The 24153-nt window shown below is 49.6% G+C and overlaps 1 protein-coding gene across 1 annotated transcript in view; it reads right to left on the reverse strand.

Annotated features, from left to right (window-relative positions):
- The window catches only part of ZC3H3 (zinc finger CCCH-type containing 3), a 76299-nt gene that overhangs the window by 11083 nt on the left and 41063 nt on the right, over positions 1-24153 (reverse strand). Inside the window, exons 12-13 of the mRNA XM_006830865.1 lie at positions 9967-10145; positions 9329-9621 (exon numbers count right to left, since the gene is read on the reverse strand). Coding sequence (XP_006830928.1) covers positions 9329-9621; positions 9967-10145 — 472 coding nt within the window. The remainder of the gene's footprint in view (positions 1-9328; positions 9622-9966; positions 10146-24153) is intronic.

Raw genomic sequence — 24153 nt, forward strand, 5'->3', positions numbered from 1 at the left:
AAGAGGCCTCTGTGTAGTCCAGTGCGCTAGGAGGTCAGCGGTCAGGTGGGGGAGGGGAGGGTGGGCCTGCAGAGGAGGGAACGTGAGCAGGTGAAGGGCTGTGTCTCCAGCAGTGGTCTCTCCGTTTGAGGGGAGCCTCAGGAGAGGAGCAGGGAGCATGTGCCTACCTGCAGGTCAGCATGCTGGGGTGGTTAGAGTCAGGTAGGGTCCCTGGGACCACTGTGGGACTCTGGGTTCTACTCCTGTGAGGTGGAAGCCCTTCGGGGGCTCAGCCTTGGTCCTACATGGGTGTAATGAGGGAGGGATAGTGGGGAGGAGAGGGACAGGTGGGGAGCTGGACATGAACCCACTGGACACGTAACACAAGTGACCTGGCTGCCGGCTGGACAACAGTGACAGGTGGGGTCCATGTCCAGGAACCATCAGCACACTGCCACCCTGGCCACAGGCCGCTCTGGGAGAGGTGGACTTGGAGGGGGCTGAAGAACAGCCCTTGACTTCTGGGACTGGGGGTAGGACAGGAAGTGGGGGAGCTGGGACTCCCAGATTGGGGTGGAGGCGCCAGCCTGGCTGGGATATGGAGAGGGACCCGGAGCCCGGAGCGCCCACAGCCTGTGCCACACGTGCAGTGGTGGACAGAGAGCACCGCAAGGGCCAGTGCTGTCTCCAGAGCCCAGGGAGGGATGGAGCAGCAGGCTCCCACTGACCTCCGCTCTCAGCACTTCCCAGCATACATTGCTGAGCAGCACCAGGAGTGCCTCCTCAGGACATCCTTCCACCTACTGCTATGACTGCCATGTTCGAGGGACACACACACTGCTCATGTTGGGCATGAAGTGGCTCCTGAGGCCCATGGGGTCTGTCACCACACCCCTTCTGGTTACAATGGAAGGTGCTGGAACACTAGCACTGAGCGCCCCTCCCAGTGAGTGCTGTGTTCTCTTCCTCAAGCTTTGTTTTTTCCAATATTGAGGCTAAAACATGCCTCAGAGTGGCTCCTTCATCACTGCTCACAAATACAACTCAGCATGTTGCCAACCATCGGCCACTCTCTGCTGTGATGTCTCCATGTCCCTCAGCTCACTGCCCCGAAGTAATGAGTCCCTGATCTTCCTCATCCCCACCCCTGGGAGCCACTAACATCTATTCTAGACATTTCACACAACCTTCGTCCTTTGCCATCGGACATATTTCATGAAGCACCATGTTTTCGAGGTCTATTCAGGTTGTGGCAGGCACCAAAACTTCCTTTCTCTTCATGGCTGAGTCATATTCCACTGTATGGATGGACACTGTTTGTCCATCATCTGTGGATGGACATGGGTTGCTTTGACATTGAGCCTTTGTGCATAGGGCTGCTGTGGACGTTAGTGCACACGTATCTGTGTGAGTCCCTGCTTTCACGTCTTCTGGGTGCGTGCCTACGAGTATAGCTGCTGGGTCCTATGGTTACTCGGTGGTTAACTTTTTGAGGAATCACCAAACTTCTCAATACTGACAGCACTCCTTCATTGCCCACCAGCAATGAACGGATGAAGGTTCCGGTTAAATTTTTTTTTTTTCCTGTTTTTCTGATCAGACACCCTAGTGAGGCTGCAGTGGTATCTCATATATAGTTGTTGCGAGGTGCCATCGGGTCGGTTCCAACTCACAGTGACCCGACACACAGTGACCCGACAAAACACTGCCTGGTCCTGAGCCAGCCTCACAATCACTGTTACACTTGAGCTGGCTGCTGTTGCCACTACGTCAGTCACCTCTTTGGTGGTCTTCCTCTCTTTCTTTCGCTGACTCTCTATTTCTCCAGGGACTGGGCCCTCCGGATATGTCTGAAGTACAAGAAACAAAGTCTCGTCTTCCTCATTTCTAAGGAGTACTCTGGCTGCACTTCCTCCAAAACAGATCGGTTTGTTCTTCGGCCCATTCATGGTACTTTTAATGTTCTCCTCCAACACTCAAACGCATCAGTTCTTCTATGGCCTTCCTGATTACCGTCCAGCTTTCGCATGTACATGAGGCTTGCGTCGGGCGCACCTTAGCCCTCAAACTGATCTCTTTACTCTCTAACACGGTAACGAGGGCTTGTGCAGCAGATTTGCCTAAAGCAGTACATCATTTGGTTTTCACTGCTGCTTCCATGAATCTTGATTATGGACCCAAGTAAAATGAAGCCTTTGACAATTTAAATCTTTTCTCCATTTATCATGATGCTATTTATTGGTCCAGCGATGAAGATTTTTGTTTTCTTTATGTAGACTGAGGTGCAATCCCTACTGAACGCTGTGTTCTTTGATCTTCACGTCCTCTTTGCTTTCAACAAACACGATTGTATCATCTGCATATCGTACATTGTTAGTGAGCCTTCCTCCAATCCTCATATCATGTTCTTCTTCATATAATCCAGCTTCTTGAATTATTGGCACAACGTACAGATTGAGTAAGAATAGTGAAAAGATACAACCCTGGTGTACACCTTTCCTGATTATAAACCATTCAGCATCTCCTCGTTCTAACAACTGCCTCATGGCCTATATATGAGGAATCACCAAACTTAGATAGGTTCATGAGTCCGATTAGTGTCCTGGAATACCCATGCTTTGCAATGCTATCCATAGTCTGTCATAAGCCACACAGTCAAAAGCCTTTGCATAGTCAATAAAGCACAAATAAATGGTATCTTTCGGTATTCTTTGCTTTCAGCCAAGATCTATCTGATGGCAGCAATGATATCCCTCGTTCCATGTCCTGTTGTGAACCAGCTTGAGTTTCTGCCAGTCATCTGTGTGTGTACTGTTCCAAGTGTTTTTGAATTCTCCTTGGTAAAATCAGACTTACCTGCTGTATTAATGATATTGTTCAATGATTTCTGCCTTCTGTTGGGTCACCTCTGTTTGCAATGGTTGTTGAGAATATGCACAGGAAAATACACACCAGCTCAACAGTTCACGTGTGCCCTGAGTGCCATCGTTGTTCCTCACCACGGACAAGGACGGCTGTTCCTTGTTCCCTGTGTCATCCTTCAGTTACTGTGGTCGGTCTGATCCGACATGGATAGAACTTGTTTTAAGTGCCAACGAGTTGGTTCTGACTCATGAAGACCCTTATATAGGGTTTCCAAGGAGCGGCTGGTGAGTCTGAACTGCCAACCTTGCGGTTCCCACCAAACTTGAGGTTGGGTGCTTATCCCACGGCACTACGCCAGGACTCCAGATAGACAGATGTTAGGAGAACACAGTGCTCGACACACACCTCCTCTGCTAGCCACACTGGGCTATGGTTTGGTTTTAAGAAGACTTCAGGGGATAGGATCGCTGAGTTGGTACCGACTCGATGGCACCTAACAACAATTTAAAGATTATCTTAAGGCAACAGTTTCAAGGGTTCATCCTGCCTCCATGATTCCAGAAAGTCTGGATTCCATTTGAATCTGAAATTCTCTTCTACATCACCCACCCCTATTGATTAAGACTGTTTTTACAGAATCTTTGATCACGTGTTCAGTAATGATAGCCAGTCACCATTCAGGTCTGGCCTCATGACAAAGGACGAGGTTGTTCCTCAAGGTGACCAGTCACATGACTATTCCATCTTCGCCTCTAGTCCTGGTTCTCCTTCTTCCTCTAAGTGGGGCTGGGTTTGGATGGGTGGCCATGTACGGATGAGACTGATGGTTGTGCACCATGCACTGAACTCAGAGATAGGCAGAAGCACTTTCTGGGGCTGTCCCTAAACCTCCACACCAAGGAATGAAATCCTGGCAGTGTTTGCTGGTACACAAGAGGTCTCAGTAGCTACTCCCCCCACCCCACCCCCGGTCATTGTTTTCAATATATCTAAAACTCTATACAGGGTCACTCTGGTCAAAACCAACTCAAATGCACTTAACAACAATAACATCACACTTTGCACAGGAGAAAGATGAGGGTTTCTACTCCTGGGAAGATTTAAAAACCTAAGTAACCCTGTACAGGGTCGCTATGAATCAGAACCAACTCAACAGCACTTAACAACATCACACTTTTGCCAATTCAACTTTTTGCAGGCGTACAACTTAACAATTATGATAACGGTACAACCCTCCCCTTAATTAATGTGATATTTGCCCCACTGTTAACTCCCCCCGCCCCCCGTAACCACTAATGAACTCTCTTCTCTACACATTTGTCTTTTCATATAAGTGAGGTCAGACAGTATTTGTCCTTTGGGGAGACTTCTTCACTCAGCATAATGTTCTCCAGTTCCATCTCTACATCAGCATACATCAGAAGTGGCTGAGGAGTGGTCCCCGTAAGTTAGGCTCCACATCGTGTTTACCCAATCACCTGCCGCTGGGCATCTGGGTTGTTTCTATCTTCCGGCTGTTGTGAAGAGTGCCACAATGAACAACGGCGGACAAGTCTCTGCTTTCAAATCTTTGGAGTGTATACCTAGGCATGGAATTACTAGTCTGAAAGGTCAGCTGTTCAAAGGAGAAAGATGAGGCTCTGTGCTCCCGTGAAGATGTATAGTTCTTGAAAGTCTAGAAAGGGTTTATGTGGGTTGCAATTGACTCGATGGCAGTGGATTTGCCTTTTAGACTTAAGGTACTTGTGGTTTTTTGAGGAATCGCCACATCGTTTTCCACATGGTTATACTAGCTTACATTCCCACCAGCAATGAATGCGGGTTCCCGTTTCCCCACACCCTCACCATGTTATTTTTTTCTGTTGCCGTTTTGAAAGCTTAGCCACCTACCAAAAACTAAATCCCAACCCAAGCCTGTTGTCAAGTCGGCCTGACTCACTGTGCTACCTACGGCCCAGAAGCAGCCAGTCCCGTCTTCCTCCTCTCAGAGGAGAGGCTGGTAGGTCTGAACTGCCAACCTGGCCATCTACAGTGTTTAACCCATTGTACCACCAGGGCTCTTTGTAGTCACCTCTCAAAAAAACTAAACCCCCAGCGACCCTGTATAAGGGTTCTGAGGCTGTGACTGCTTGCCACCTGTAGAGTGGCTGGCGGGTTTGAACTGCTGACTTTGTGGTTAGCAGTCCAGTGGGGATCCTACAACGTCATCAGGACTCCTGTTGAGTCACCTGGTGGGAGTAAAGTGCCTTTGATCTGCATCTCCCTGAGAGGACACAGCATCTTCTCATGGGCTTGGTGGCCATGGGCTTGTCCTCATTTGCCCACCGCATGATTGGGCTGTCTGTCTTTGTGTGGTCCTCACAGCCCTATGGACACGTTATGGCTCTTAGATTCCTGTCGGGCGCGTGGTCTACGGTGCCACCCTCCCGGGGGTAGCTTGCCTTTTCACTTGTTCAGCAGTCTTTGGATGAACACGTGTTTTTAGTTCTCTGAGGTCCCACTGACTTGTCTTTTGCAGCTTGTCCTTTACTTATTCCATAACAGTGTTGAAGTTAGGCCTGGCAGTGTTGCCCCTGCTTAGTCTCCTAAGAATTTCATGGCTTTAGTCACACATTTAGGTTCTTGGTCCATTTTGCACTTGTTTGTGTGTGGTGTGAGGTGCAGAAAGCGGAGTCCCCCCAGCACCATTTCGTGAACTCCTTTCCCCATCCAGTGGCTGTAGAACCTTGTTAAAAATCAGCTGAGCACAGATGTGTGAGTTTATTTCTGGACTTTCAGTTCTGGTCCGCAGGTCTGTTGGGACTGCAGTGGTCAGCTGTTTGATGACTGTAGATAAATGTTGTTGTTGTTAAGTGCCATCGAGTTGGTTCTGACCCATAGCGACCCTGTATAGGGTTTCCAAGGAGCAACTGGTGAGTCCGAGCTTCCGACCTTGGGGTTCAAGCCAACTTTGTGGTTCGGTCTTACCCCAGAGGGCCATATAGTAGGCTTTAAAATCAGACATTGGGATTTGCTGTGGCTCCTCCTCAGGGCTTCTGGTCATCCATGAAGTTGAGGGCTGGCTGGTGTCTGTGTAGAAGCTGCTCCTCTGTGCTTTTCATTTGTTTGTCCCTAATAACTAATGAAAGGAGCTCTGGTAGCACAGTGTGTACGGACTGAAATGCTAACCTCAAGGTCAGCAGTTCGAAACTACCAGCTGTTCCACGGGAGAAAGATGAGGCTTTCTGCTCCCGTAAAGATTTACAGCCTCGGAAACCCTGTGCAGGGTCGTTATGAGTCAGAACCGACTCCACGGCACATAACCACCACCACCAGCACCTCCACCAGTGACCAATGAGGAGTCCTGGTGTGGTGCTGCGGGTTAATGCGCTGGACAGCACGGTCAGTTTGAACAGCAAACCGGGCGGTTCAAGCTCACCAGCCGCTCCTCGGAAACCCCATACAGGGTCGCTATGAGTCGGAACCAACTCGATGGAACTTAACAACTAATGAAAGGCATACTGATGGCACCGTAGGTTAAGCACTGGGCCGCTAACCACGAGGTCGGCAGTTCAAACCCACCAGCTGTTCTGTGAGGTAACGATGAGGGTCTGCTCTCGTAAAGATTTATCGTCTCAGAACCCTTGGCTGTCCTATAGGGTTTGGTGTTGGGATGACTACTCGTGGAGCACATCTGTTCATGAGCACTCCGGGAGCACCTGCTGCATGGGAAGCACTGGTCTAGCGAGAGCGCTCAGTCTGAGCCCTCCTGGGGGGCGGGGGGACTCTCCGTGGTGGCCGACCGGAGCAGAAATAACAGGTCTAGCACTTCCGGGTCAGCACTGGACTGACAACAAGAAGGCCGGCAGTTCAAACACACCGGCCACTCCATGGAAACCCTACACCAGCTTGTTCTGAGTCAGAATCAACTTAACAGCATTTCACAACAAGCCATCGTGGGTGTGACACAGACAGGAGGGGACAGAGAGCCACAACCAGAAAAGGTACTGCTGGGAACAGACACTGATGGGCAGCCCCCCACACCCCGCATCATGAAACACAAATTACTCATCCTGTGCCCAAAGTCACCCACCCCCACCCAGTGCCATCCATGCTTCCAGATCTGGGCCCTGCTGCCCCTCCATGGCCACCACGCCTACTCAGATGGCCTCCTCACAGTGGCCTCCATGCCTGTCTGCTGGCAGCCCCACACAAGGTCCACCCCCTTAGGCTCCTGTCCCCACCCTGTTGGCCTCTGACCGTGTGGTCTCAGGAGCCCCCTTAGCACCCTGCCCCCACCCTCTTGGCCTCTGGCTGTGTGGTCTTAAGAGCCCCCTTAGCACCCTGCCCCCACCCTCTTGGCCTCTGGCCGTGTGGTCTTAAGAACCCCCTTAGCACCCTGCCCCCACCCTCTTGGCCTCTGGCCGTGTGGTCTCAGGAGCCCCCTTAGGAGCAAGAGAAGACACTGCTGGCAGGGCCCTGGGAATCCAGTTTCTCCAGGAAGTGGAGGGGTCGGTGGGACAAAGTGGTGCTGAAAACCCAGCCCTCAGTCTCTGCCACACTCTCTGGAGTCCAGGGTCTGGGACTGGACCCTGACTTTGTCCAGTGCCTGCTTCCATGATGTCCCCACAGCCGGCCCCAGAGCTGAAGGCACAACCTGGAGACATACAGAGTAAGAAATCGGGTGGGACCAGCTGCTGCCCCAGAGCCTAGCCCCCAACTCAGCAGCTTGGCTTGACCTCAGGACCACTCCAGTGGGAAGGGAAGTGGGGTTCAGTGACCCCTCAGAGACACTCTGTGCTGGCCGCTGACATTGGTCCAGGACCAGGTAGCTGGGGGGGAGGGTGTGTGTGTCAGACCTGGCCTCTGAGGGTCCAGCTGCCCCAGACCACACCTAAGCCACCTCCCTGCAAGGGACCTGCCTTCGTCCTCGGAGTGCCTCTAGGACAGCAGGCAGAAGGCACACAAACATGGGACACAGCCTTTATTGCTGAACATGTGGGTCTCTTCCAGGCGGGGACTTCACGGTACTGGTCAGGTGTACTGGCCCCTCAGCCTGGGCTGGGGGCTGGGGGGCTGAGGAGAGCTAACAAGGACCCAGGAGCCGGGGGCAGGGATGTCCAAGAGGTTGTGAGTCGAGGCCATCGTGCTGCGTGGGGCTGGTGGACGCCCTCTGTGGCGTGGGGCCAGCTTCCTCCATCCAGGACAAGAGGTAAAGGACTGTTCCTGGCCTCACAGGCGGGGCTTGATGTGGAGAGACCTCCCTGCAGCCAAAAGCAGCAATCAGACACGAAGGCCACACATCCCCAAGTGAGGCGGGGGCGGGCAGAGAGGTGGGAGCCCTGCCCCAGGGGGCAGACTCACTGTGGGAGTCGGCACCTCTGGCCGAGCTATAAATACCACAACTCCCACCTGGCTCACACAGGTGTGCACGCACACACTCTCGCACACGTTTACAGGTGCACACACATGCATACACACAGGTACCCTCAGGTACATGCACACCCACGCTCATACACATGTCCACATATGCACACACGTGTACAGTACATAACAGTCACGTGCACATGTGTGCATATGATATCCACTCACATGTACATGCATGTCCACATGTACACGCACACACAATGCACACAGGTATCCTCAGGCACAAGCACACACACGTACACACTCACAAACACACACTCAGGTACACGTGTCAAGCTGTCTCAGCTGGGGGTGGGCAGGACAGAAACTCCCGCACAAGTGACTCTGGGGTGGGGCCATTGACAGCAGGTGGTTCCAGGAGGCCTTCATGACCTGCCCTGTGTGCTCTGGGACACCCTCCAGGCTGCTCTGTCCCTAGGGTTCACACGCAGGGCACAGTGCCCCTATAAGCCCCTCTCTCTCCTGAGTCCCCCAGAGCCAGCACCCAGGCCGGGCCCAACCCTGGGGCCCATGGGCCTCACCCCCTGGAGTGGCCCTTTCAGCAGGTGTAGCAGCTTCCTGCCTGGGACTGTCCCCAGCCCACTACCCTGGGCCCCAGAGTCAGGCCAGAGGGTGAGGGGCTAGTGCTGGCCGGGCGGTGGAGCCCCTCCTGCGCCCTCCGCCAGGCGTTGAGTGAGCTCAGTGGAGTCGTTAAAGAAGGCTGTAGCAAGCATCTTCCATTAACGTTACGACCGTGAAATATGACAATAAAATGATAGCCGTATGGTCGCAAATTTGCAGCCCGCCGAGCTGCTTGGGGTTTATCGTCACTCAAACGCGCGGAGAGCTGTAAAATGTTTACAGAAAGGGTCGTTTGCAGCCATAAAATCCTCTTTTCTCTCCTAAACAAGGCTGAGTGGAGCCATTTACCAAGCCCCAAATGTTCACCGGGGGAGAGTAACATCTGTTCTCCACAGGAGTGCGCAGCCATCGGCTCCAGCAAATTAACAAAAATGGGTGCTTTCTAATTAAATCAGCCCTCGGCTGGGACGGCCCTCGTGGCTGGCGGGTTGACTCAGGCTGGGGGCCTGTTGCCTACCTGAGTCTTTGCTGGGGGAGCTCCCAAGGGGACGGGCACTGGGTTGGCGGGCCGGGCTGGGGGAGCTCCGCAACGAGATGAAGGAGGGCAGCCTGGTGCTCATCACAGCGGACGCAGGCTCCGAGACTGAGGCCGCCTCAGGGTCCAAGGAAGCAGAGGAGGAGGCTGTGGACAACACACTGGAGGCCAAGGCTAAGCCCACCAGGGAGGAGGGGGGTGGGGGCAGGGCAGCCACCATGGAGCAGGGGGAACCAGGTGTCGGCCTGGAGGGACGCTGGGCAGCTGAGAGCTTTCTGTAGAGGAAGGGCAGGGTCTGTGTGAGAAGGTCACAGAGGCTGGCCCAGCCTGAGGTGGCTGGGGACCCACGGGCAGAAGATCCCACTTGGTGCTGACCACTGCCCTTCATGCTGATGGCTCCCACTGTAGGCTGGCCCCACCCAGGCCACCCCAAGTCACCCTTCCCCATGGCCCAACACCCTCTCCACCTGGCTCTTTGCAGCCACAGGGACTGGGGAGGGGCCTCTGTAAGTCACGCCCCCCAGCCTGGTATAGAGGTGTGTCCCTGTGGTTCCAAGTCCAGGGGTCTCACCCCCTTCACACACACACACACACACACACACACACACCCGCGCCTTCACCTGGACCCATGGCTAGAAGCAATTCTGCTCCTGGGGGACGTGTCATTGGCTGCGGAGGCCGGGGCTGCCTGGCGGCCGGGACACTTCTGACTACGATGGAGCAACTGGCACTGGGGACCTCGGGGACAGACACCGCGGCGGGAGAAGTCGGGGCAGAGCAGTGTGTGCTTCTTCTTGCACTGTGGGGAGAAGGGTGGTGGGTGCTCCTCTCTCAACTGACTTCTGCGCCCTGACAGCCAGTCTCGCAGGCTCACCCCGGTCCCAAAGGTGGGGCACAGGGCCTGCCTCTACAGGGCAGGGGAGGGGGGGTCAGCTGAGGGTCAAGGAGGCTGGCAGGAGGCTGGCAGGTGCTCCAGAGGGCACCACCCCATCAGGGAGGGGCCTCCCTGAAGCCTGCCTGGGCGCCCCCACATGGCACGGAGAGAACTACACTGAGCGTCCGCCGGCTGAGACGCAGTCAGAGCTGCCTCCTCCTCGGAGGGCTTCAGAGACCGTCCATCTTTTCAGGTGCACACTGCCACATCGTTTTCCCGCAGAGCAGCTGGTGGCCTCAGTTGGCAGGTAGGCACCTAACTACTGTGCCAGCCCTCCAGCCTGCCCCCTCCTTCAGCAGCCCTGATCCCGGCCCCACTCCTGTGCCCACGCTGCCTCCTGGCTGCCCTTCTCCCCAGAACCTGGGGGTCATCTACACAGGCTAGTCTCTTGTCCACACTCGCTAGGTAGCACAGTGACTGTTTGTTTACCCAGCCATGCACTCATTCCACATGGAGCCCCGCCTGGCCTGGCCTCGGGGAACCTGTCACTCGGAAAAGGGGGTATGTGGAGACTCGCAGCACAGGGTGGGGCCACCTGGGAGGCCAGATGGACATCTGAGTGGCTCACACAGAGGCGGCCCGCTTGGCACAGCCTCTATGTGAGTCCATCCGAGACACCAGGCTGGAGGCAGCAGAGGTGCAGAGCGTCTGCCTGAGAGAGAACAGGGGCCCATGGACTCACACTATCTCCAAAGGGGCCTCGAGCACACAAGCCACACAGTGCCTGGAACAAGAGGGGCTGCATGGAGACAGCACAACACACAAGATCCAAAGGCTCAGTGCAAAAGGGAATGTAAAATACCCGTTCTATATACTTCACATGTTGGGTAAGTGAATGTGCTGTTAAAACTCAACATTCTGCTTGACTTTTTAACGTGGCTCCTAGAATGTCAAAAACCATACCTTTGTTTAACCTTTCTACTGAGCTAACCCCCCTCTGGAAAACCACTCAAGATCTTGGATAAAAGGGCACCTCCTCAAACCAAGAGCTGTAGACACCATGAGGAAAGGTACCACCCATAACAGCCCAAAGGAAATTGGTGTGGCAAAGTCAAAGCCCATGGAGTGTAGGCACCATGATGGAACAACAAAAGACGTCTAGACTTGTGTGACAACAGCTCAGCCTCCAAATACACAAAGAAAAACTGCAGCGCCTCAAGGAGGAACACTCAAACCAGGGTCACAGTGGAAATCGGGACCCACCTCTTTTAGCAATCGGCGGAGTGAGGTGGCCAAGACAGAATGAACAAGCTAGCTTTTATGCACCTGTGGACTACACGACACCCAAGAGAGCTGCAACCTATGTTCTCGCAAGCACCTGGGGAACTGTCATTAAAGCGGAAACCTAGCAAGCGTGAGTCGAAGCTCAACAAATTTTACCTAGACTACGTTCATTCAGCAAAGAAAAAACAAAAAAGCAACCAATCAAAAGCCCCGGAAAATCCTTAAGTGTCTCAAAATACAGAAAGTCACTACGCAATAATTCAGGGGTCAGAGAAGAAATACTGGAAATGAGGTAAGACTTAAAACCACATGACAACACCCAAATAACATATCACAATGTGTGGAATATAGCTAAAGCAGTACTTAGAGGAAAACACGTAGTCTTTAATGTTTACATCAGAATGCTGTCGGTTGTCAAGTGCCACTGAATGGGTTCTCATTCATAACGACCTATACAGGGTTTCTGAGGAGTGGCTGGTGAGTTTGAACTGCTGACCTGGTGGCTCAGTGCTGATCCTACAGTGTCCACTACTGACCCTAAGGTGCACAGTGCTGACCCTACAGTGCCCGGTGCCGACCCTACAGTGCCCGGTGCTGACCCTACAGTGTCCGGTGCTGACCCTACAGTGTCCGGTGCTGACCCTACACCCTACAGTGTCCGATGCTGACCCTACAGTGTCCGGTGCTGACCCTACACCCTACAGTGTCCGGTGCTGACCCTACACCCTACAGTGTCCGATGCTGACCCTACAGTGTCCGGTGCTGACCCTACAGTGTCTGGTGCTGACCCTACAGTGCCCGGTGCTGACCCTAAGGTGCACAGTGCTGACCCTACAGTGTCCGATGCTGACCCTACAGTGTCCAGTACTGATCCTAAGGTGCACAGTGCTGACCCTACAGAGTCCGGTGCTGACCCTACAGTGCCCGGTGCTGACCCTACAGTGCCCGGTGCTGACCCTACAGTGCCCGGTGCTGACCCTACAGTGCCCGGTGCTGACCCTACAGTGTCCGGTGCTGATCCTACAGTGCCCGGTGCTGATCCTACAGTGTCCAGTGCTGACCCTACAGTGTCCAGTGCTGATCCTACAGTGTCCGGTGCTGACCCTACAGTGTCCGGTGCTGACCCTACACCCTACAGTGTCCGATGCTGACCCTACAGTGCCCGGTGCTGACCCTACAGTGTCCGGTGCTGATCCTACAGTGCCCAGTGCTGATCCTACAGTGTCCAGTGCTGACCCTACAGTGTCCAGTGCTGATCCTACAGTGCCCACACCATGACTCCTGTATCAGGAATACAAGAACCTATCTCAAGAGCTTGGAGGGGAGCCAGTAGAATGAACCCAATGAAAACAGAAGAAAATAATAAAGATCAGAACAGAAATTGATTAAACGGCAAAAATAAAAGAAAAATGAAAAGAATCAAATGCTGGTTCTTTGAAAATGTTAATAAATTTATCTAGTAAGATCGTAATCAAGAACTAATGAGAGTAACACAAGGATCCTAAGTGCAAATAATAAAAGTAATACGAGACAGCCCAAAGCATCTAGCCAATTCCAATTCCTGAAGCTCCTCCTAGTCTGCCCTCAGAGAACCTGTCACTGGAAAAGGGGGTGTGCGGAGACTCGCTGCCCAGGGTGGGGCCAGCCATGGGCACTGGGGAGACAAAGGAGAGCTGCCCTTCACGGTTCCGAGGGTGTCCATCCTAACGGGAACACACAGCCCCATCTTTCTCCCGCAGAGTGGCTGCTTGGGTTTGAACCACAGACCTTGAGGTTAGCAGTCCAATGCTTCATCCACTGTGACACCAATGATCCTTATCAAGATAGGATAAACAAATTTTATGTCAATGAACAAATTCTAGAAAATAAGGACTTGAAATGAAAGCCGCATGTCCCTGTAAACACAGAGGAGTCTCAACGGTACTGAAGACTAAAGCCTCAGCCCCGAGTGCTCCACAAAATAGTCAAGAAACGCCTGGTTCTGATTTGACAGCAGTCCTCTACAGAACAGAAAAAGAGAGTATTTCTCGGCTTAGTTTCTAAGATCAGAATAATCTTGAAATCAAAACCTGACCAAGACCGTATGAGAAAAGTACAACTGGGTCAGTTTCACGGATGAGCAAGGATTCAAAAATCTTAAGCAAACCAAGTTCTGCAACATGTAAACACACAAATACGGGGTCCTAGTGTGGCGCCATAGGGTCAGCACTGAGCTGCTACCTGAAGGTCAGTGGTTCAAACCCACCGGCTGCTCTTCAGAAACCCTATACAGGGCCGTTATGAGTCTGAACCAACGTGACGGCACTTAACAACAAAATATGAGGTGACTTCAAAAAGTTTGCAGAAAAGTGGTATTCTAGGACAGTGGGATTCTTCCGTGAACTTTTTGAAGTCCTCTCTTGTACGAGGATTGAGTTGGGTGCAGCTCCAGAAGGGAAGGCTGGCTTCACTTCATGACATCAAAAGACAGAAACTAGCGTGTTAGCAGGCTAGGAGAGAGGGATTACAGCGTCACCTCAAAGGACACGGGAGCAGTATTGGAGGAAATTCAACCTCCATTCAAAGTGCTCCCCCACCAACAAAACCACTGTGCAGACAGGTAAGAGAAGGAGAACTCTTTCGCCGGATACAAAGCGCTTCTTTAAGAACCTTCCAGAAAGCATCACAGGCAGAGAGGAAAGAGTGGAAGCATGGCTTCCTCCTTTCAGTACCATCAACACCGTACTGGGCTCCCACTCAGTGCAAGAAGGAAAGGAGAAGCAGTCATATTGAAAGGAAGAAGTAAAGCTGTCATTATTTGAAATAATTTGATTGGTTATATTCGGGGAAAAAATCCTGTTTAAAGAAGTAAAGAACTCCCTGAGACTGTGGCCCTTCGACCCCCTTCAGGTCTAGAACTGAACTCACCCCGTGGATCACTTTTTGGCCCAACGATAAGCAGATCTATATGGGGAAGAATAACATTAGGGAGGTGCACACGCCTTAGACGTCAACCATGGAGGTCCAAAGGGCAGCACTGGCCTGGCCCATGGACAGAGTTCAGAAGGGTTGATAGAATAGGAAGAACGGATATGAAAACCAGGAAGGAAGTAGAAAACTGTGGGGACGGTGATCTGTGACGTGCAACCAACTGTGTATAAATAAACTGTGGAATGGAAAACTGATCTGCTCTCTGCTCTGTAAACCTTCACCCAATCCATAATAAAAATTCATAAAGAGAAGAAGAAAAGAAAATATAAAGTCTCATCAAATAGAGAATATCAATACAGGGCATAAATTATTACAAAGAACCAAATGGAAATTCTGGACTTTGAAAGTACAATTACTGAAATGAAAAATTCATTAGAGGGACTTGACAACAGATTTGAACTGGCAGAAGAAATAATCAATGAAGATCAATAAAGATTACATAATCTGTCTAAAAAACAGAGAAAAGACAAGGATGAAAAATGAACAGCGCTTCAGAGAAATGTGGGACACCTTTAAGTGCACCCACACTCATACATACGGGAATACCAGGAGGAGGGAAGAAACGGCAGAAAAGAGCAGTGGCTGACAACCATTCATCTACATATTCAAGAAGCTTAAGGAGCTCCAAGTAAGATATCTATGCCAAGAGACTCAGAATAAAAATGCTGCACGACAAAAACAAAATCTTGAAAGTGGTAAGAGAAAAATCACTAATCAGATAAGTCGGAACCTTAGGTTTAGCAGCTGTTTTTTCTCATTAAAAAAAAAAAAAAGGCCGCAAGAAAGCAGTGGTAGGGCAGATCCAAGATACTGAAAAAAATCAGCCAAGAACCTTATATGCAGCAAAATGAGGTTTCAAAAGGAGGTGAAACAAAGACATTCTTACATAAACAAAAAGTCAGAGGATCCGTTGTTAGTAGGTAATTAGGCAATAGTACTTGTAATAAGTACTAAAGAAAGTTCTCCAGACTGGAAGCAAGTGACCCCAACAGTAATTCAAATCCACAGGAAAAAACCAAGCGCAGCACCAAAGACCACATCATAACAGTCAGTACACACGTACATTTCTCCTCTTACTTCTCTCAACCGATTTGAAAGGCAACTGTGGAAATGGCACCAGGTAACTTAGAGCCACAGGAACAAACAAGGAGACCCCGGAATGGTAAAGGAGTAGGTCAATATAGGAAACTCTCAATCTACACTTGCTTTTCTTTTGTTATTCTGTGCCATTGAGTCGCTTCTGACTCATAACAACCCGACATACAACAGAATGGAACACAGCCCAATCTGTCTCATAGAGGGTCTTCCGCTTTTCTGTTGACTTTCTAATTTACTAAGCATGATGTCCTTCTTTGGGGACAGGTCCCTCTTGACAACCTGTCCAAAATGTATGGGATGAAGTTTCAAAGTCCTTGCTCCTAAACAGCCTCTGTCTGTATTTCCCCCAGCAGATCCGTCCATCCTTCTGGTAGTCATGGTAATATTCTACGGTACAGTAATATTCTTCACCAGTATCACCAGTTCTTCTTTAGTCTCTATTTTTCACTATCCAGCTTTCAAATGTTTCTTAGGCAATTGAAAATACCATGGTTTAGGTCAGGTACACCTTAGTCCTCAAAGCGATAGCTCTGTTTTTCAACATTTTAAAGAGGTCTTTTGTAGCAGATTTGCCCCGTGTGAAACTTTGCTTGATTTCTTGACTGCTGCTTCCGTGGGTGCTGACTGTGGATCCAAGTGAAATGAAATCCTTGACAACTTCAACATCTTCTGTTTAATCATGCTGTTACTTCTGCTTCAGTCGTTAAGACTTTTTGTTTTTGTTCTGTTGAGGTGAAATCCATACTGAAAGGTGTTGTCTTTGATCACCAGTAAATGCTTCAAGACCTCTTCACTTTAAGCAAGCAAGGCTGCAGCATCTGCTGTAAGCTTCTTTAATAAACATGCTGTGATTGTCAGGTGCCGTTGAGTCTGCTCTGACTCATAGTGACCCGATGCATAATAGAATGAAACACTGCCCGGTCCTGCTCCATCCTCACAGTTGTTGGGTTTGAACCCACTGTTGCTGTCACCGTGTCGATTCATCTTGTTGAGGGCCTTTCTCTTTTTCACTGACCCTCCAATTTTCCAAGCACAATGTCCTTCTCCAGTGACTGGTCCCTCGCGATGACACATCCAAAGTACGAAAGACGATGTCTCACTACCGCCGTTTCTAAGGCGCACCCTGGATGTTCTTCTGTGGTCTTCCTCTCACACACATATGAGGTGACTGAAAATAGCTCGGCTTGGGTCAGGCACACCTTAGTCCTCACACTGACTTCTTTGCTCTGGAGCACTTTAAAGAGGTCTTGTGTAGCAGATGTACCTGGTGGCAATTCCCAGAAAGGCATAAGCTACTGAAATTGACTCAGGAACAAACAGAAAATCCCAACACACTTATAACAGATTGTCAGATCAGTAATTAAAAACCTTCTCACAGAGAAAAGTCCAGCGCTCGATGGCTTTGCGGGTTAATTGTACCAAACATCTAAGGAAGAACGAAGACCAATTATTCACAAACACTTATAAAAAATGAAAAAGGAAGACATACTTCGAAACTCATTTTATGAAGCCAAAACTGGGCAAAGACGCTATAAAGGAAAACAATCAACCAGTACCCTTTATGAATATTGATGCAAAAGCTCTCCACAAAACACTAGCCAACTGAGTCCAGCAACATACAAAGAGGATTACAGAGCATGACTAAGTGTGATGGATTCCTGGAATGCAAGGTTGGTTTCATATCAAAAAGCAATACACCCACCCACTCCTCACTTACTGACATAGTTATGTCCAAAGACCCGGCTGTTCTACAAAACCAGCGTTAAGAGAAGATGCAGATGCTGTGAAGGCTCTGGAGCTGACGTGATGAGGCCGGATCTCAAGGCTCTACCATTGGGACTGGTACTCAGGTGGCCCTGGGGCCTGGCAACTGGACTAGAGGGACTCCCCTCAGCCAGCCCTGCTGCAGGCTGTGGCAGACCTCACAGTAATGAGCAACATGCTGCTGGTCCTAGGGGGCTTGGAATCCAAGGCCTCGGCCTGACAGCTGAGTGGAAGAGGTGTTCAACAGCTTAGGTCATGGAGGAGGAGGACCCATTTGGGTCCAGCCCCCAGTCCCCAAATCAACCCCAGTACCCTTCCCACCGCAGGGCTTGGTCCCTCCAGGACGCATGAGGACAATAAACTCCCCTCGAATGGAGGGAGTGTTTTCAGTGGTACATGAGTTCACTGCAACATGTTAGGTGCAAGAAGGGTTTTACGACTCTGTCTTTCTTAGAGATTCTACACATGGTTTAAGGAGTCAAGCTGACAAAGACAGTGACAGTTAAGGCTTTGTGTCAACGTGACAGGCCTGGGTTCTCAGTGGTTTATCAGTTACAAACACAGCAGTCTCCCACAGTGAGTCCTGATGTGATGGCGTCACTGCCGTGATGAAATCTGCTACACGCAGTTAACAGAAAAGCAGCTTCCTCCAGGGCGTGGCCTGCAACGTGTCTGATCTTACTAACATAGAGAGAGGGGGACCTACCGTCACTGAGTTAGAGAAGCCAGGCGGGGAGGGCGTCTTTCGGACCTGGGCCCCCTGTGCTGTGAAGGGAGATCTCCCCAGATGGCTAGGCTGGCCTACTGATGGGGGAAGGAGGCAAGGACCTCTTTCTGGATTCTGCTGCTCTGGATTCGGGCTCCCAGCCTCCCACACAGTTGTTAAAACCCTCCACTGGTGGTATCTTGTGGCATTTCTATTCTAGCAACCCTAGAGCGCTGAGATACCCTCCCACCTCCTCCTGGGCCCCTTCTCAAAAAAGCTCCCTCAAAATCCACCCAGTCTCCTCTTCTGCATGAAGAGCTGCAACCAGGCCTCTAGCAGTGGGGCTGGGACTGGCCAGAGGCCTCCTGGAGAGCTGTGGGCTCGGTACTGGACATGGGGAGGACACCCAGGTCAGCACAACTTTCACTATTGCCCTCACTGAGGAAGGTCGGCCAGCGAGGCAGCTGCTCAGTGAGGTGCACACACCATGAACCGCAGAGTCATTCCCACGAAGACAGAAAAAGCATCTGACACACTCCAATACTCCTTCATGACAAAAAGGCGAAGCAGGAAGACTCACAACTGACATCACACTTGGTGGGAAAAGACTAGATTCCCAAACCCCAACCAACCCCAGAGCGACCCCTACAGGACAGAAAGGGAACTGCCATGGAATCCCCAAGGCTGTCATCTTTTTAGGAAAAGACGGCCTCATCTTTTTCCCAGGGAGCAGCTACTGGATTCGAACCAGCAGTCTTTCTGTTAGCAGCCAGGCACTTTAGCCACTGCATTACCAGGAATTCTCGATAGACTGAATTGTTTCTCCCTAAGGTCAAGGACAAGGACCCCTGGCAGGGTAGTGGCTTACAGGTCGGGCTACTAATCACCAGGTCAGCAGTTAGACTTTACCAGCCATTCCTCAGGAGAAAGATGAGGTTTTCTGCTCCCATAAAGATTTACAGATTCAGAAACCCTATACAGGGTGGCTATGAGTTGGTACCGACTCAACAGCACACAACCACCTCCAGCACCAAGATCAAGAACACGACAAAGATGTCCACTTCCAGCACTTCTATCCAGAATCCTACTGGAGGGTCCAGCCAGGATAATTAAGAAAAGAAAAACCACCAAAGGCATCCAGATTAGAAATGAAGAAGCAAAACCGTCTCTTTATATAGATTAGGTATGACTGCAAATATAGAAACCCAAATCCACTGCTGTGGACAGATCTGGACTCCTGCTGACCCCACAGGGCACAGCCGAGCTGCTCCGCGAGGTTTCTGAGATGGAAAATCTTACCGGAAGCAGACTGCCTCATCCTTCTCCTGTGGGTTTGAACTGCCAACCTTGAGGTTATCAGCCCTAATCCACTGCACTACCGAGCTCTTTAGAAAGTGCTAAGAAATCTATTAAAACCCTATGAGAGCTAATAAACAAGGCCAGGAAGATACAGGATCGAGATTCAAAACTCGGCTGTATTTCTATATAATAGCGATGAACAGACTGAAAATTAAGAATCTAATATCAGAAGAGGAGAAAGACAATTCTACGACCATTCCGTTTCAATGTTTTCACAATTAAACACACGCAAAATAATAACAGCCTTAGGCCTTTACTTCACGTCAATTACAAAAATTAACGCAAAATCGAACAAAGACTTCAATGCAGGTGCTAACACTGAAGTCTGGTGTGGTGCTGTAGGGTGATGCAATTCAAGTTTACTGGCTGCTCCTTGGAAACCCTATACAGGAGTCGGAACCGACTCGAAGGCACTTAACAACAACAAAACAATAAAACTTGTAGTAGAAGAAACCCTAAGAGAGAATCCTCATGACTTCCGGCTAGGCAAAAAATTCTTAGACACAACCCCCAAAAAAGGAGCCATAAATTAACAGCAATAATAAAACAATTGGTTGAACTTCATTATTGCTGTGGGTTTGATTGTGTGTCCCCACCAAATATGTACTGTGAATTCTAACCTCTATAGTTTCATTTGGGAGTGGGTTCTTTGTGTGTTGGAGCAGGATTAGTGTAGGAGATGCCTTGAGTCATTCCCTTCTGAGACATAAGAGAGGTTAAACAAGCAAGCAGAGGAAAGGTGGGGATGAAAGATGCCGTGCCACACGGAGACCACCAAGGCACCAAGAAACAGACGCTGAGGAGACAGAGTCTTCCTGCAGAGCCGACAGAGAGCAAGCCCTCCCCAGGAACCAACATCCCATATACAGATTTCTAACCTCCTACAATTGTTGTTGTTAAGTGTCAACTCATAGTGACCCTGTATAGGGTTTTTGAGGAGCAGCTGGCGGGTTTGAACTGCCAACCCTGTGGTTCTCAGTCCAGTGCTGATCCTATAGCTCCACATCAGGAGTCTAACCTCCTATATTATGAAACTGGTATCGGCCATTTTGAATCTGATAATCACATGGTTTACTATGCTGGGACAAAGTGAAGAGGAATGGCATAGAATTCATCATCAAAAAAGCACGTTTCAAGGTCCATCTTGAAGTACAACGCTGTCTGTGATAGGACAATATCCATGCGCCTACAAGGAAGACCAGTTAATAGCACTATTACTCAAATTTATGCACCAACCACTAAAGGCAGTGAGGATGAAACTGAAGAATTCTACCAACTTCTTCAGTCTGAAATCGATCGAACATGCCATCAAGATGTATTGTTAATTACTGATAATTGGAACGCAAAGGTTGGAAACAAAGAGGCACAGCCAGCAGTTGGGAAATCTGGCCTTGGTGATGGAAATTATGCCGGAGATCACATGACAGAATTTTGCAAGACCAATGACTTGTTCATTGCAAAGAACTTTTTTTTTTAAACAACATAAAAGGTGACTATACACCTGTACCTCACCAGATAGAATACACAGAAATCAAACAGACTACATCTGTGGAAAGAGATGGTGGGAAGCAAATCCAGGAAAGCCAAAGTAGGAACTTGAACATATTCTACCTGAATTAGAGATCATCTCGAAAACAGCTTTGATGCATTAGACACTAATAAGCAAAATGCCAGAAGAGTGTCATTAACCTGAATGTTTTTGTTTACACCAAAAAAAAAAAAAAAAAAGAAATCAGACAGAATGGAAACAAATCCTGTTGCATGGTGATGCGTGGAAGGGACTGTAATCATTGCAATGAAACAAAATATAAGAAGATGGGTGTAAAACTGATATTCTCCCATGGAAACTACCACTCAGATCACAATAAACACTTTAGGAAAAAGGTCATTAAAAAGGCAAGGAAAAAAGAAAAGATCAAAATGGATGTCAGGAGGACTCTGAAACTTGCTCTCCAGAATAGAAGTGTTAAGGCAAACAGAAGAAATAAGGTAAAAGCTGAACAAAAAATGTCCAAGGGCAGATCAAAAAGACACAAAGACCTGGATTTAGGAAACCAAAAGGGAGGTACACGACCGGCATTCCTCAAGCTGAAACAAATGAAGACAATTTCAAGTCTTGACTTGAAATACTGAAGGATTCTTTGAGCAAAATATTAAACAATGCAGAAAGCATCAAAAGAAGATGAAAGTAATATATACAGAGTCACTGTACCAAAAAGAAATAGTCACTGTTCAACCATTCCAAGAGGTAACATATAATCAAGAGCCAGCTATACTAAAGGAAGAAGTCCAAGGTACATTGAAGGCATTGGCACAGAACAAGGATTAGCTCTGGGAACTGAAAGGATACAGACTGAAATCTTTCAACAAACTGATGCAGCACTGGAGGCCCTCACTCATCTAGGCCAAGAAATTTGGCCAACTGATTGGAAGAGATCCATATCTGTACCCATTCCAAAGAGAGGTGACCCAACGGAATGCAGAAATCATCTAACAATATCATGACTATCACATGCAAGGAAAATTTCACTAAAGGTAACTCAAAAACAACCGCAACGGTCCACCGACAAGGAACTACCTGCCACAGGTTCATGCCGGATCTAGACAAGGACGTGGAGTGAGGAATGCCACTGCTGACATCAGATGGATCTTGGCAGAAAGCAGAAACTACCAGATAGCTGTTTACCTGTGCTTTATTGACTACGCAAAGGCTTTCTGACTCTATGGGTCCTGACAAGCTACACTGTGGAGAATGAATATTCCGGAACACTTCACTGTACTTGTAAAGAACCTGTACAAAGACCAAGAGGCAGTTGTTAGAACTGAACGAGGGAACACTGAATGGTTTAGAATTAGGAAAGGTGTGCACCTGGGTTGTACTCTTTCACCATACTTATTAGTCAATCTGTATGCTGAGCAAATAATCTGAGAAGCTGGATTATATGAAGAAAAATACAGCATCAGGATTGGAAGAAGACTCATCAACAACCTGTGATATACAGATGGTACAACCTAGCTTGCTGAAAATGAAGAGGACTTCTTTAAAGTGTTCAAGAGCAAAGATGTCAGTTTAAGGACTAAAGTGCTCCTGACCCAAGCCATGGTATCAACAGCCTCATATGCATATGAGAGTTGGACCATGAGTAAAGAAGACCGTAGAGGATCTGTTCCACTTGAGTTATGGTGTTGGAGAAGAATATCATAGCTACCAGGGAGCAGCAATTTTCAGAGAAATGGAGACCTAGGACCACTTGTACATAAATGGTAATAGGAGCATTTATTCACCCACGCCAAAAGCTGGAAACCATTAATGCCCATTGGCAGATGACAGCGAAACAACTTGTGGTCCATCCATCCATGGAGCAATAAAAAGAATGAAGAACTGATAACTGTCCCAACACAGATGAACCTCAGGAGCATTATGCTAAGGAAAGAAGGAAGACACAGAGGACTCCGGATGAGGGAGCGTCCAAAAGTTCATGGAACCCTGACATCAGAAGCCGCAGATGGTGCCCAGCTACCACTCCCAGCTGTTCTGAAGTGGTTCACGTGAAAAGGTTCTGAATAGAGTGGGAGAAACATGTAACACAACTCAAAAGTACCGAAAAGACCAGGTGTGCTGGTCAGACAGAGCCAGGGGAGACCAATAAGAAGAGACCAGACTCACCCTCATGGCTGAATTGTCATCTAAACCATGGATAATAGTGCTGGTGGTGTGCCGTGGAGTCGGTTCCAACTCATCGTGACCCTGTATAGGGTTTCCATGGCTATAAATCTTTATGGGAGCAGAAAGTCTCATCTTTCTCCCATGGAGCGACTGGTAGTTTCGAACTGCTGACCTTGAGGTTAGCAGCCTGAATTGTAACCACTACACTCCCAGAGTGTCTTAAACGATAGGTCTGGAGTGTATGTCCATAGTGAATCCGGACACCGTGGAGAAGCGCTGGGAGGAGGGTGGGCAGAAAGCTGTTGTCGCATGGGGGGGAACTGCAGTCACTGAGATAAACGGTGTGCCTTGTTGTCCGTAAAGCTGATGATCTGTTCTGTCAACCTTCACTCGATTCACAGAAAAGGGTGTGTTTTAAAGTTGGCAGAAACTCCTCTTTAGCTGGTCTCACTATGGCCCAGGGCTCAGCGGTGACACACGTGTAAAGTGCCCAAGCAGGCTGCGTACATGTAGCAAAGTATGTATGAACAGGGCCCTCATCCATCCCACCTGTAAGGGACCCAGAGGCAAAGCCAGCAGGGAGATGCCAGCCAAGAGGCCAAAACCCTGAAGTACAATGCCTAGGGGAAACAGGGGGCCTCAGAGAGAGCCAGTGGACGTTGGGTGGGGGACTCCCTACTGAAGCCTCTCAGCTCTCCCTGTGTGGGTCAGAAGGTGAGGGCGCTGACCAGAGACCCACAGAGGCATCATGCGGACAAGAGGTGGGGTCTCCATATGTGGGAGGGGATGGAGGGGGCATTGGTGTCAACCTAGAGGCACTTGAATAAGCTCTCTCCCATTCACCCTCATCCTGTAAATTGCCATGGAGACAGCTGACCACTCAGGAAGCCCCTAAAGGTGTGGACAAGCTGAGGCGCGAGGGCGGGGCAGGGGGCAGGGGGTAGGGCCTAAATTCTTCAGGTTCAGTAAGGAGGCCCCGCTTTACAGCGCAGGGTTAACAATCTCACTAGATTCAGTGGAATATTAGAAACTCTCTGGGGCCCATTTGAGGACTTCTACTTCAGACCAAGATGACGACTCAGCAG

Source organism: Chrysochloris asiatica, unplaced genomic scaffold (assembly GCF_000296735.1).
Source record: "Chrysochloris asiatica unplaced genomic scaffold, ChrAsi1.0 scaffold00001, whole genome shotgun sequence".
NCBI classification, from domain to species: domain Eukaryota; kingdom Metazoa; phylum Chordata; class Mammalia; order Afrosoricida; family Chrysochloridae; genus Chrysochloris; species Chrysochloris asiatica.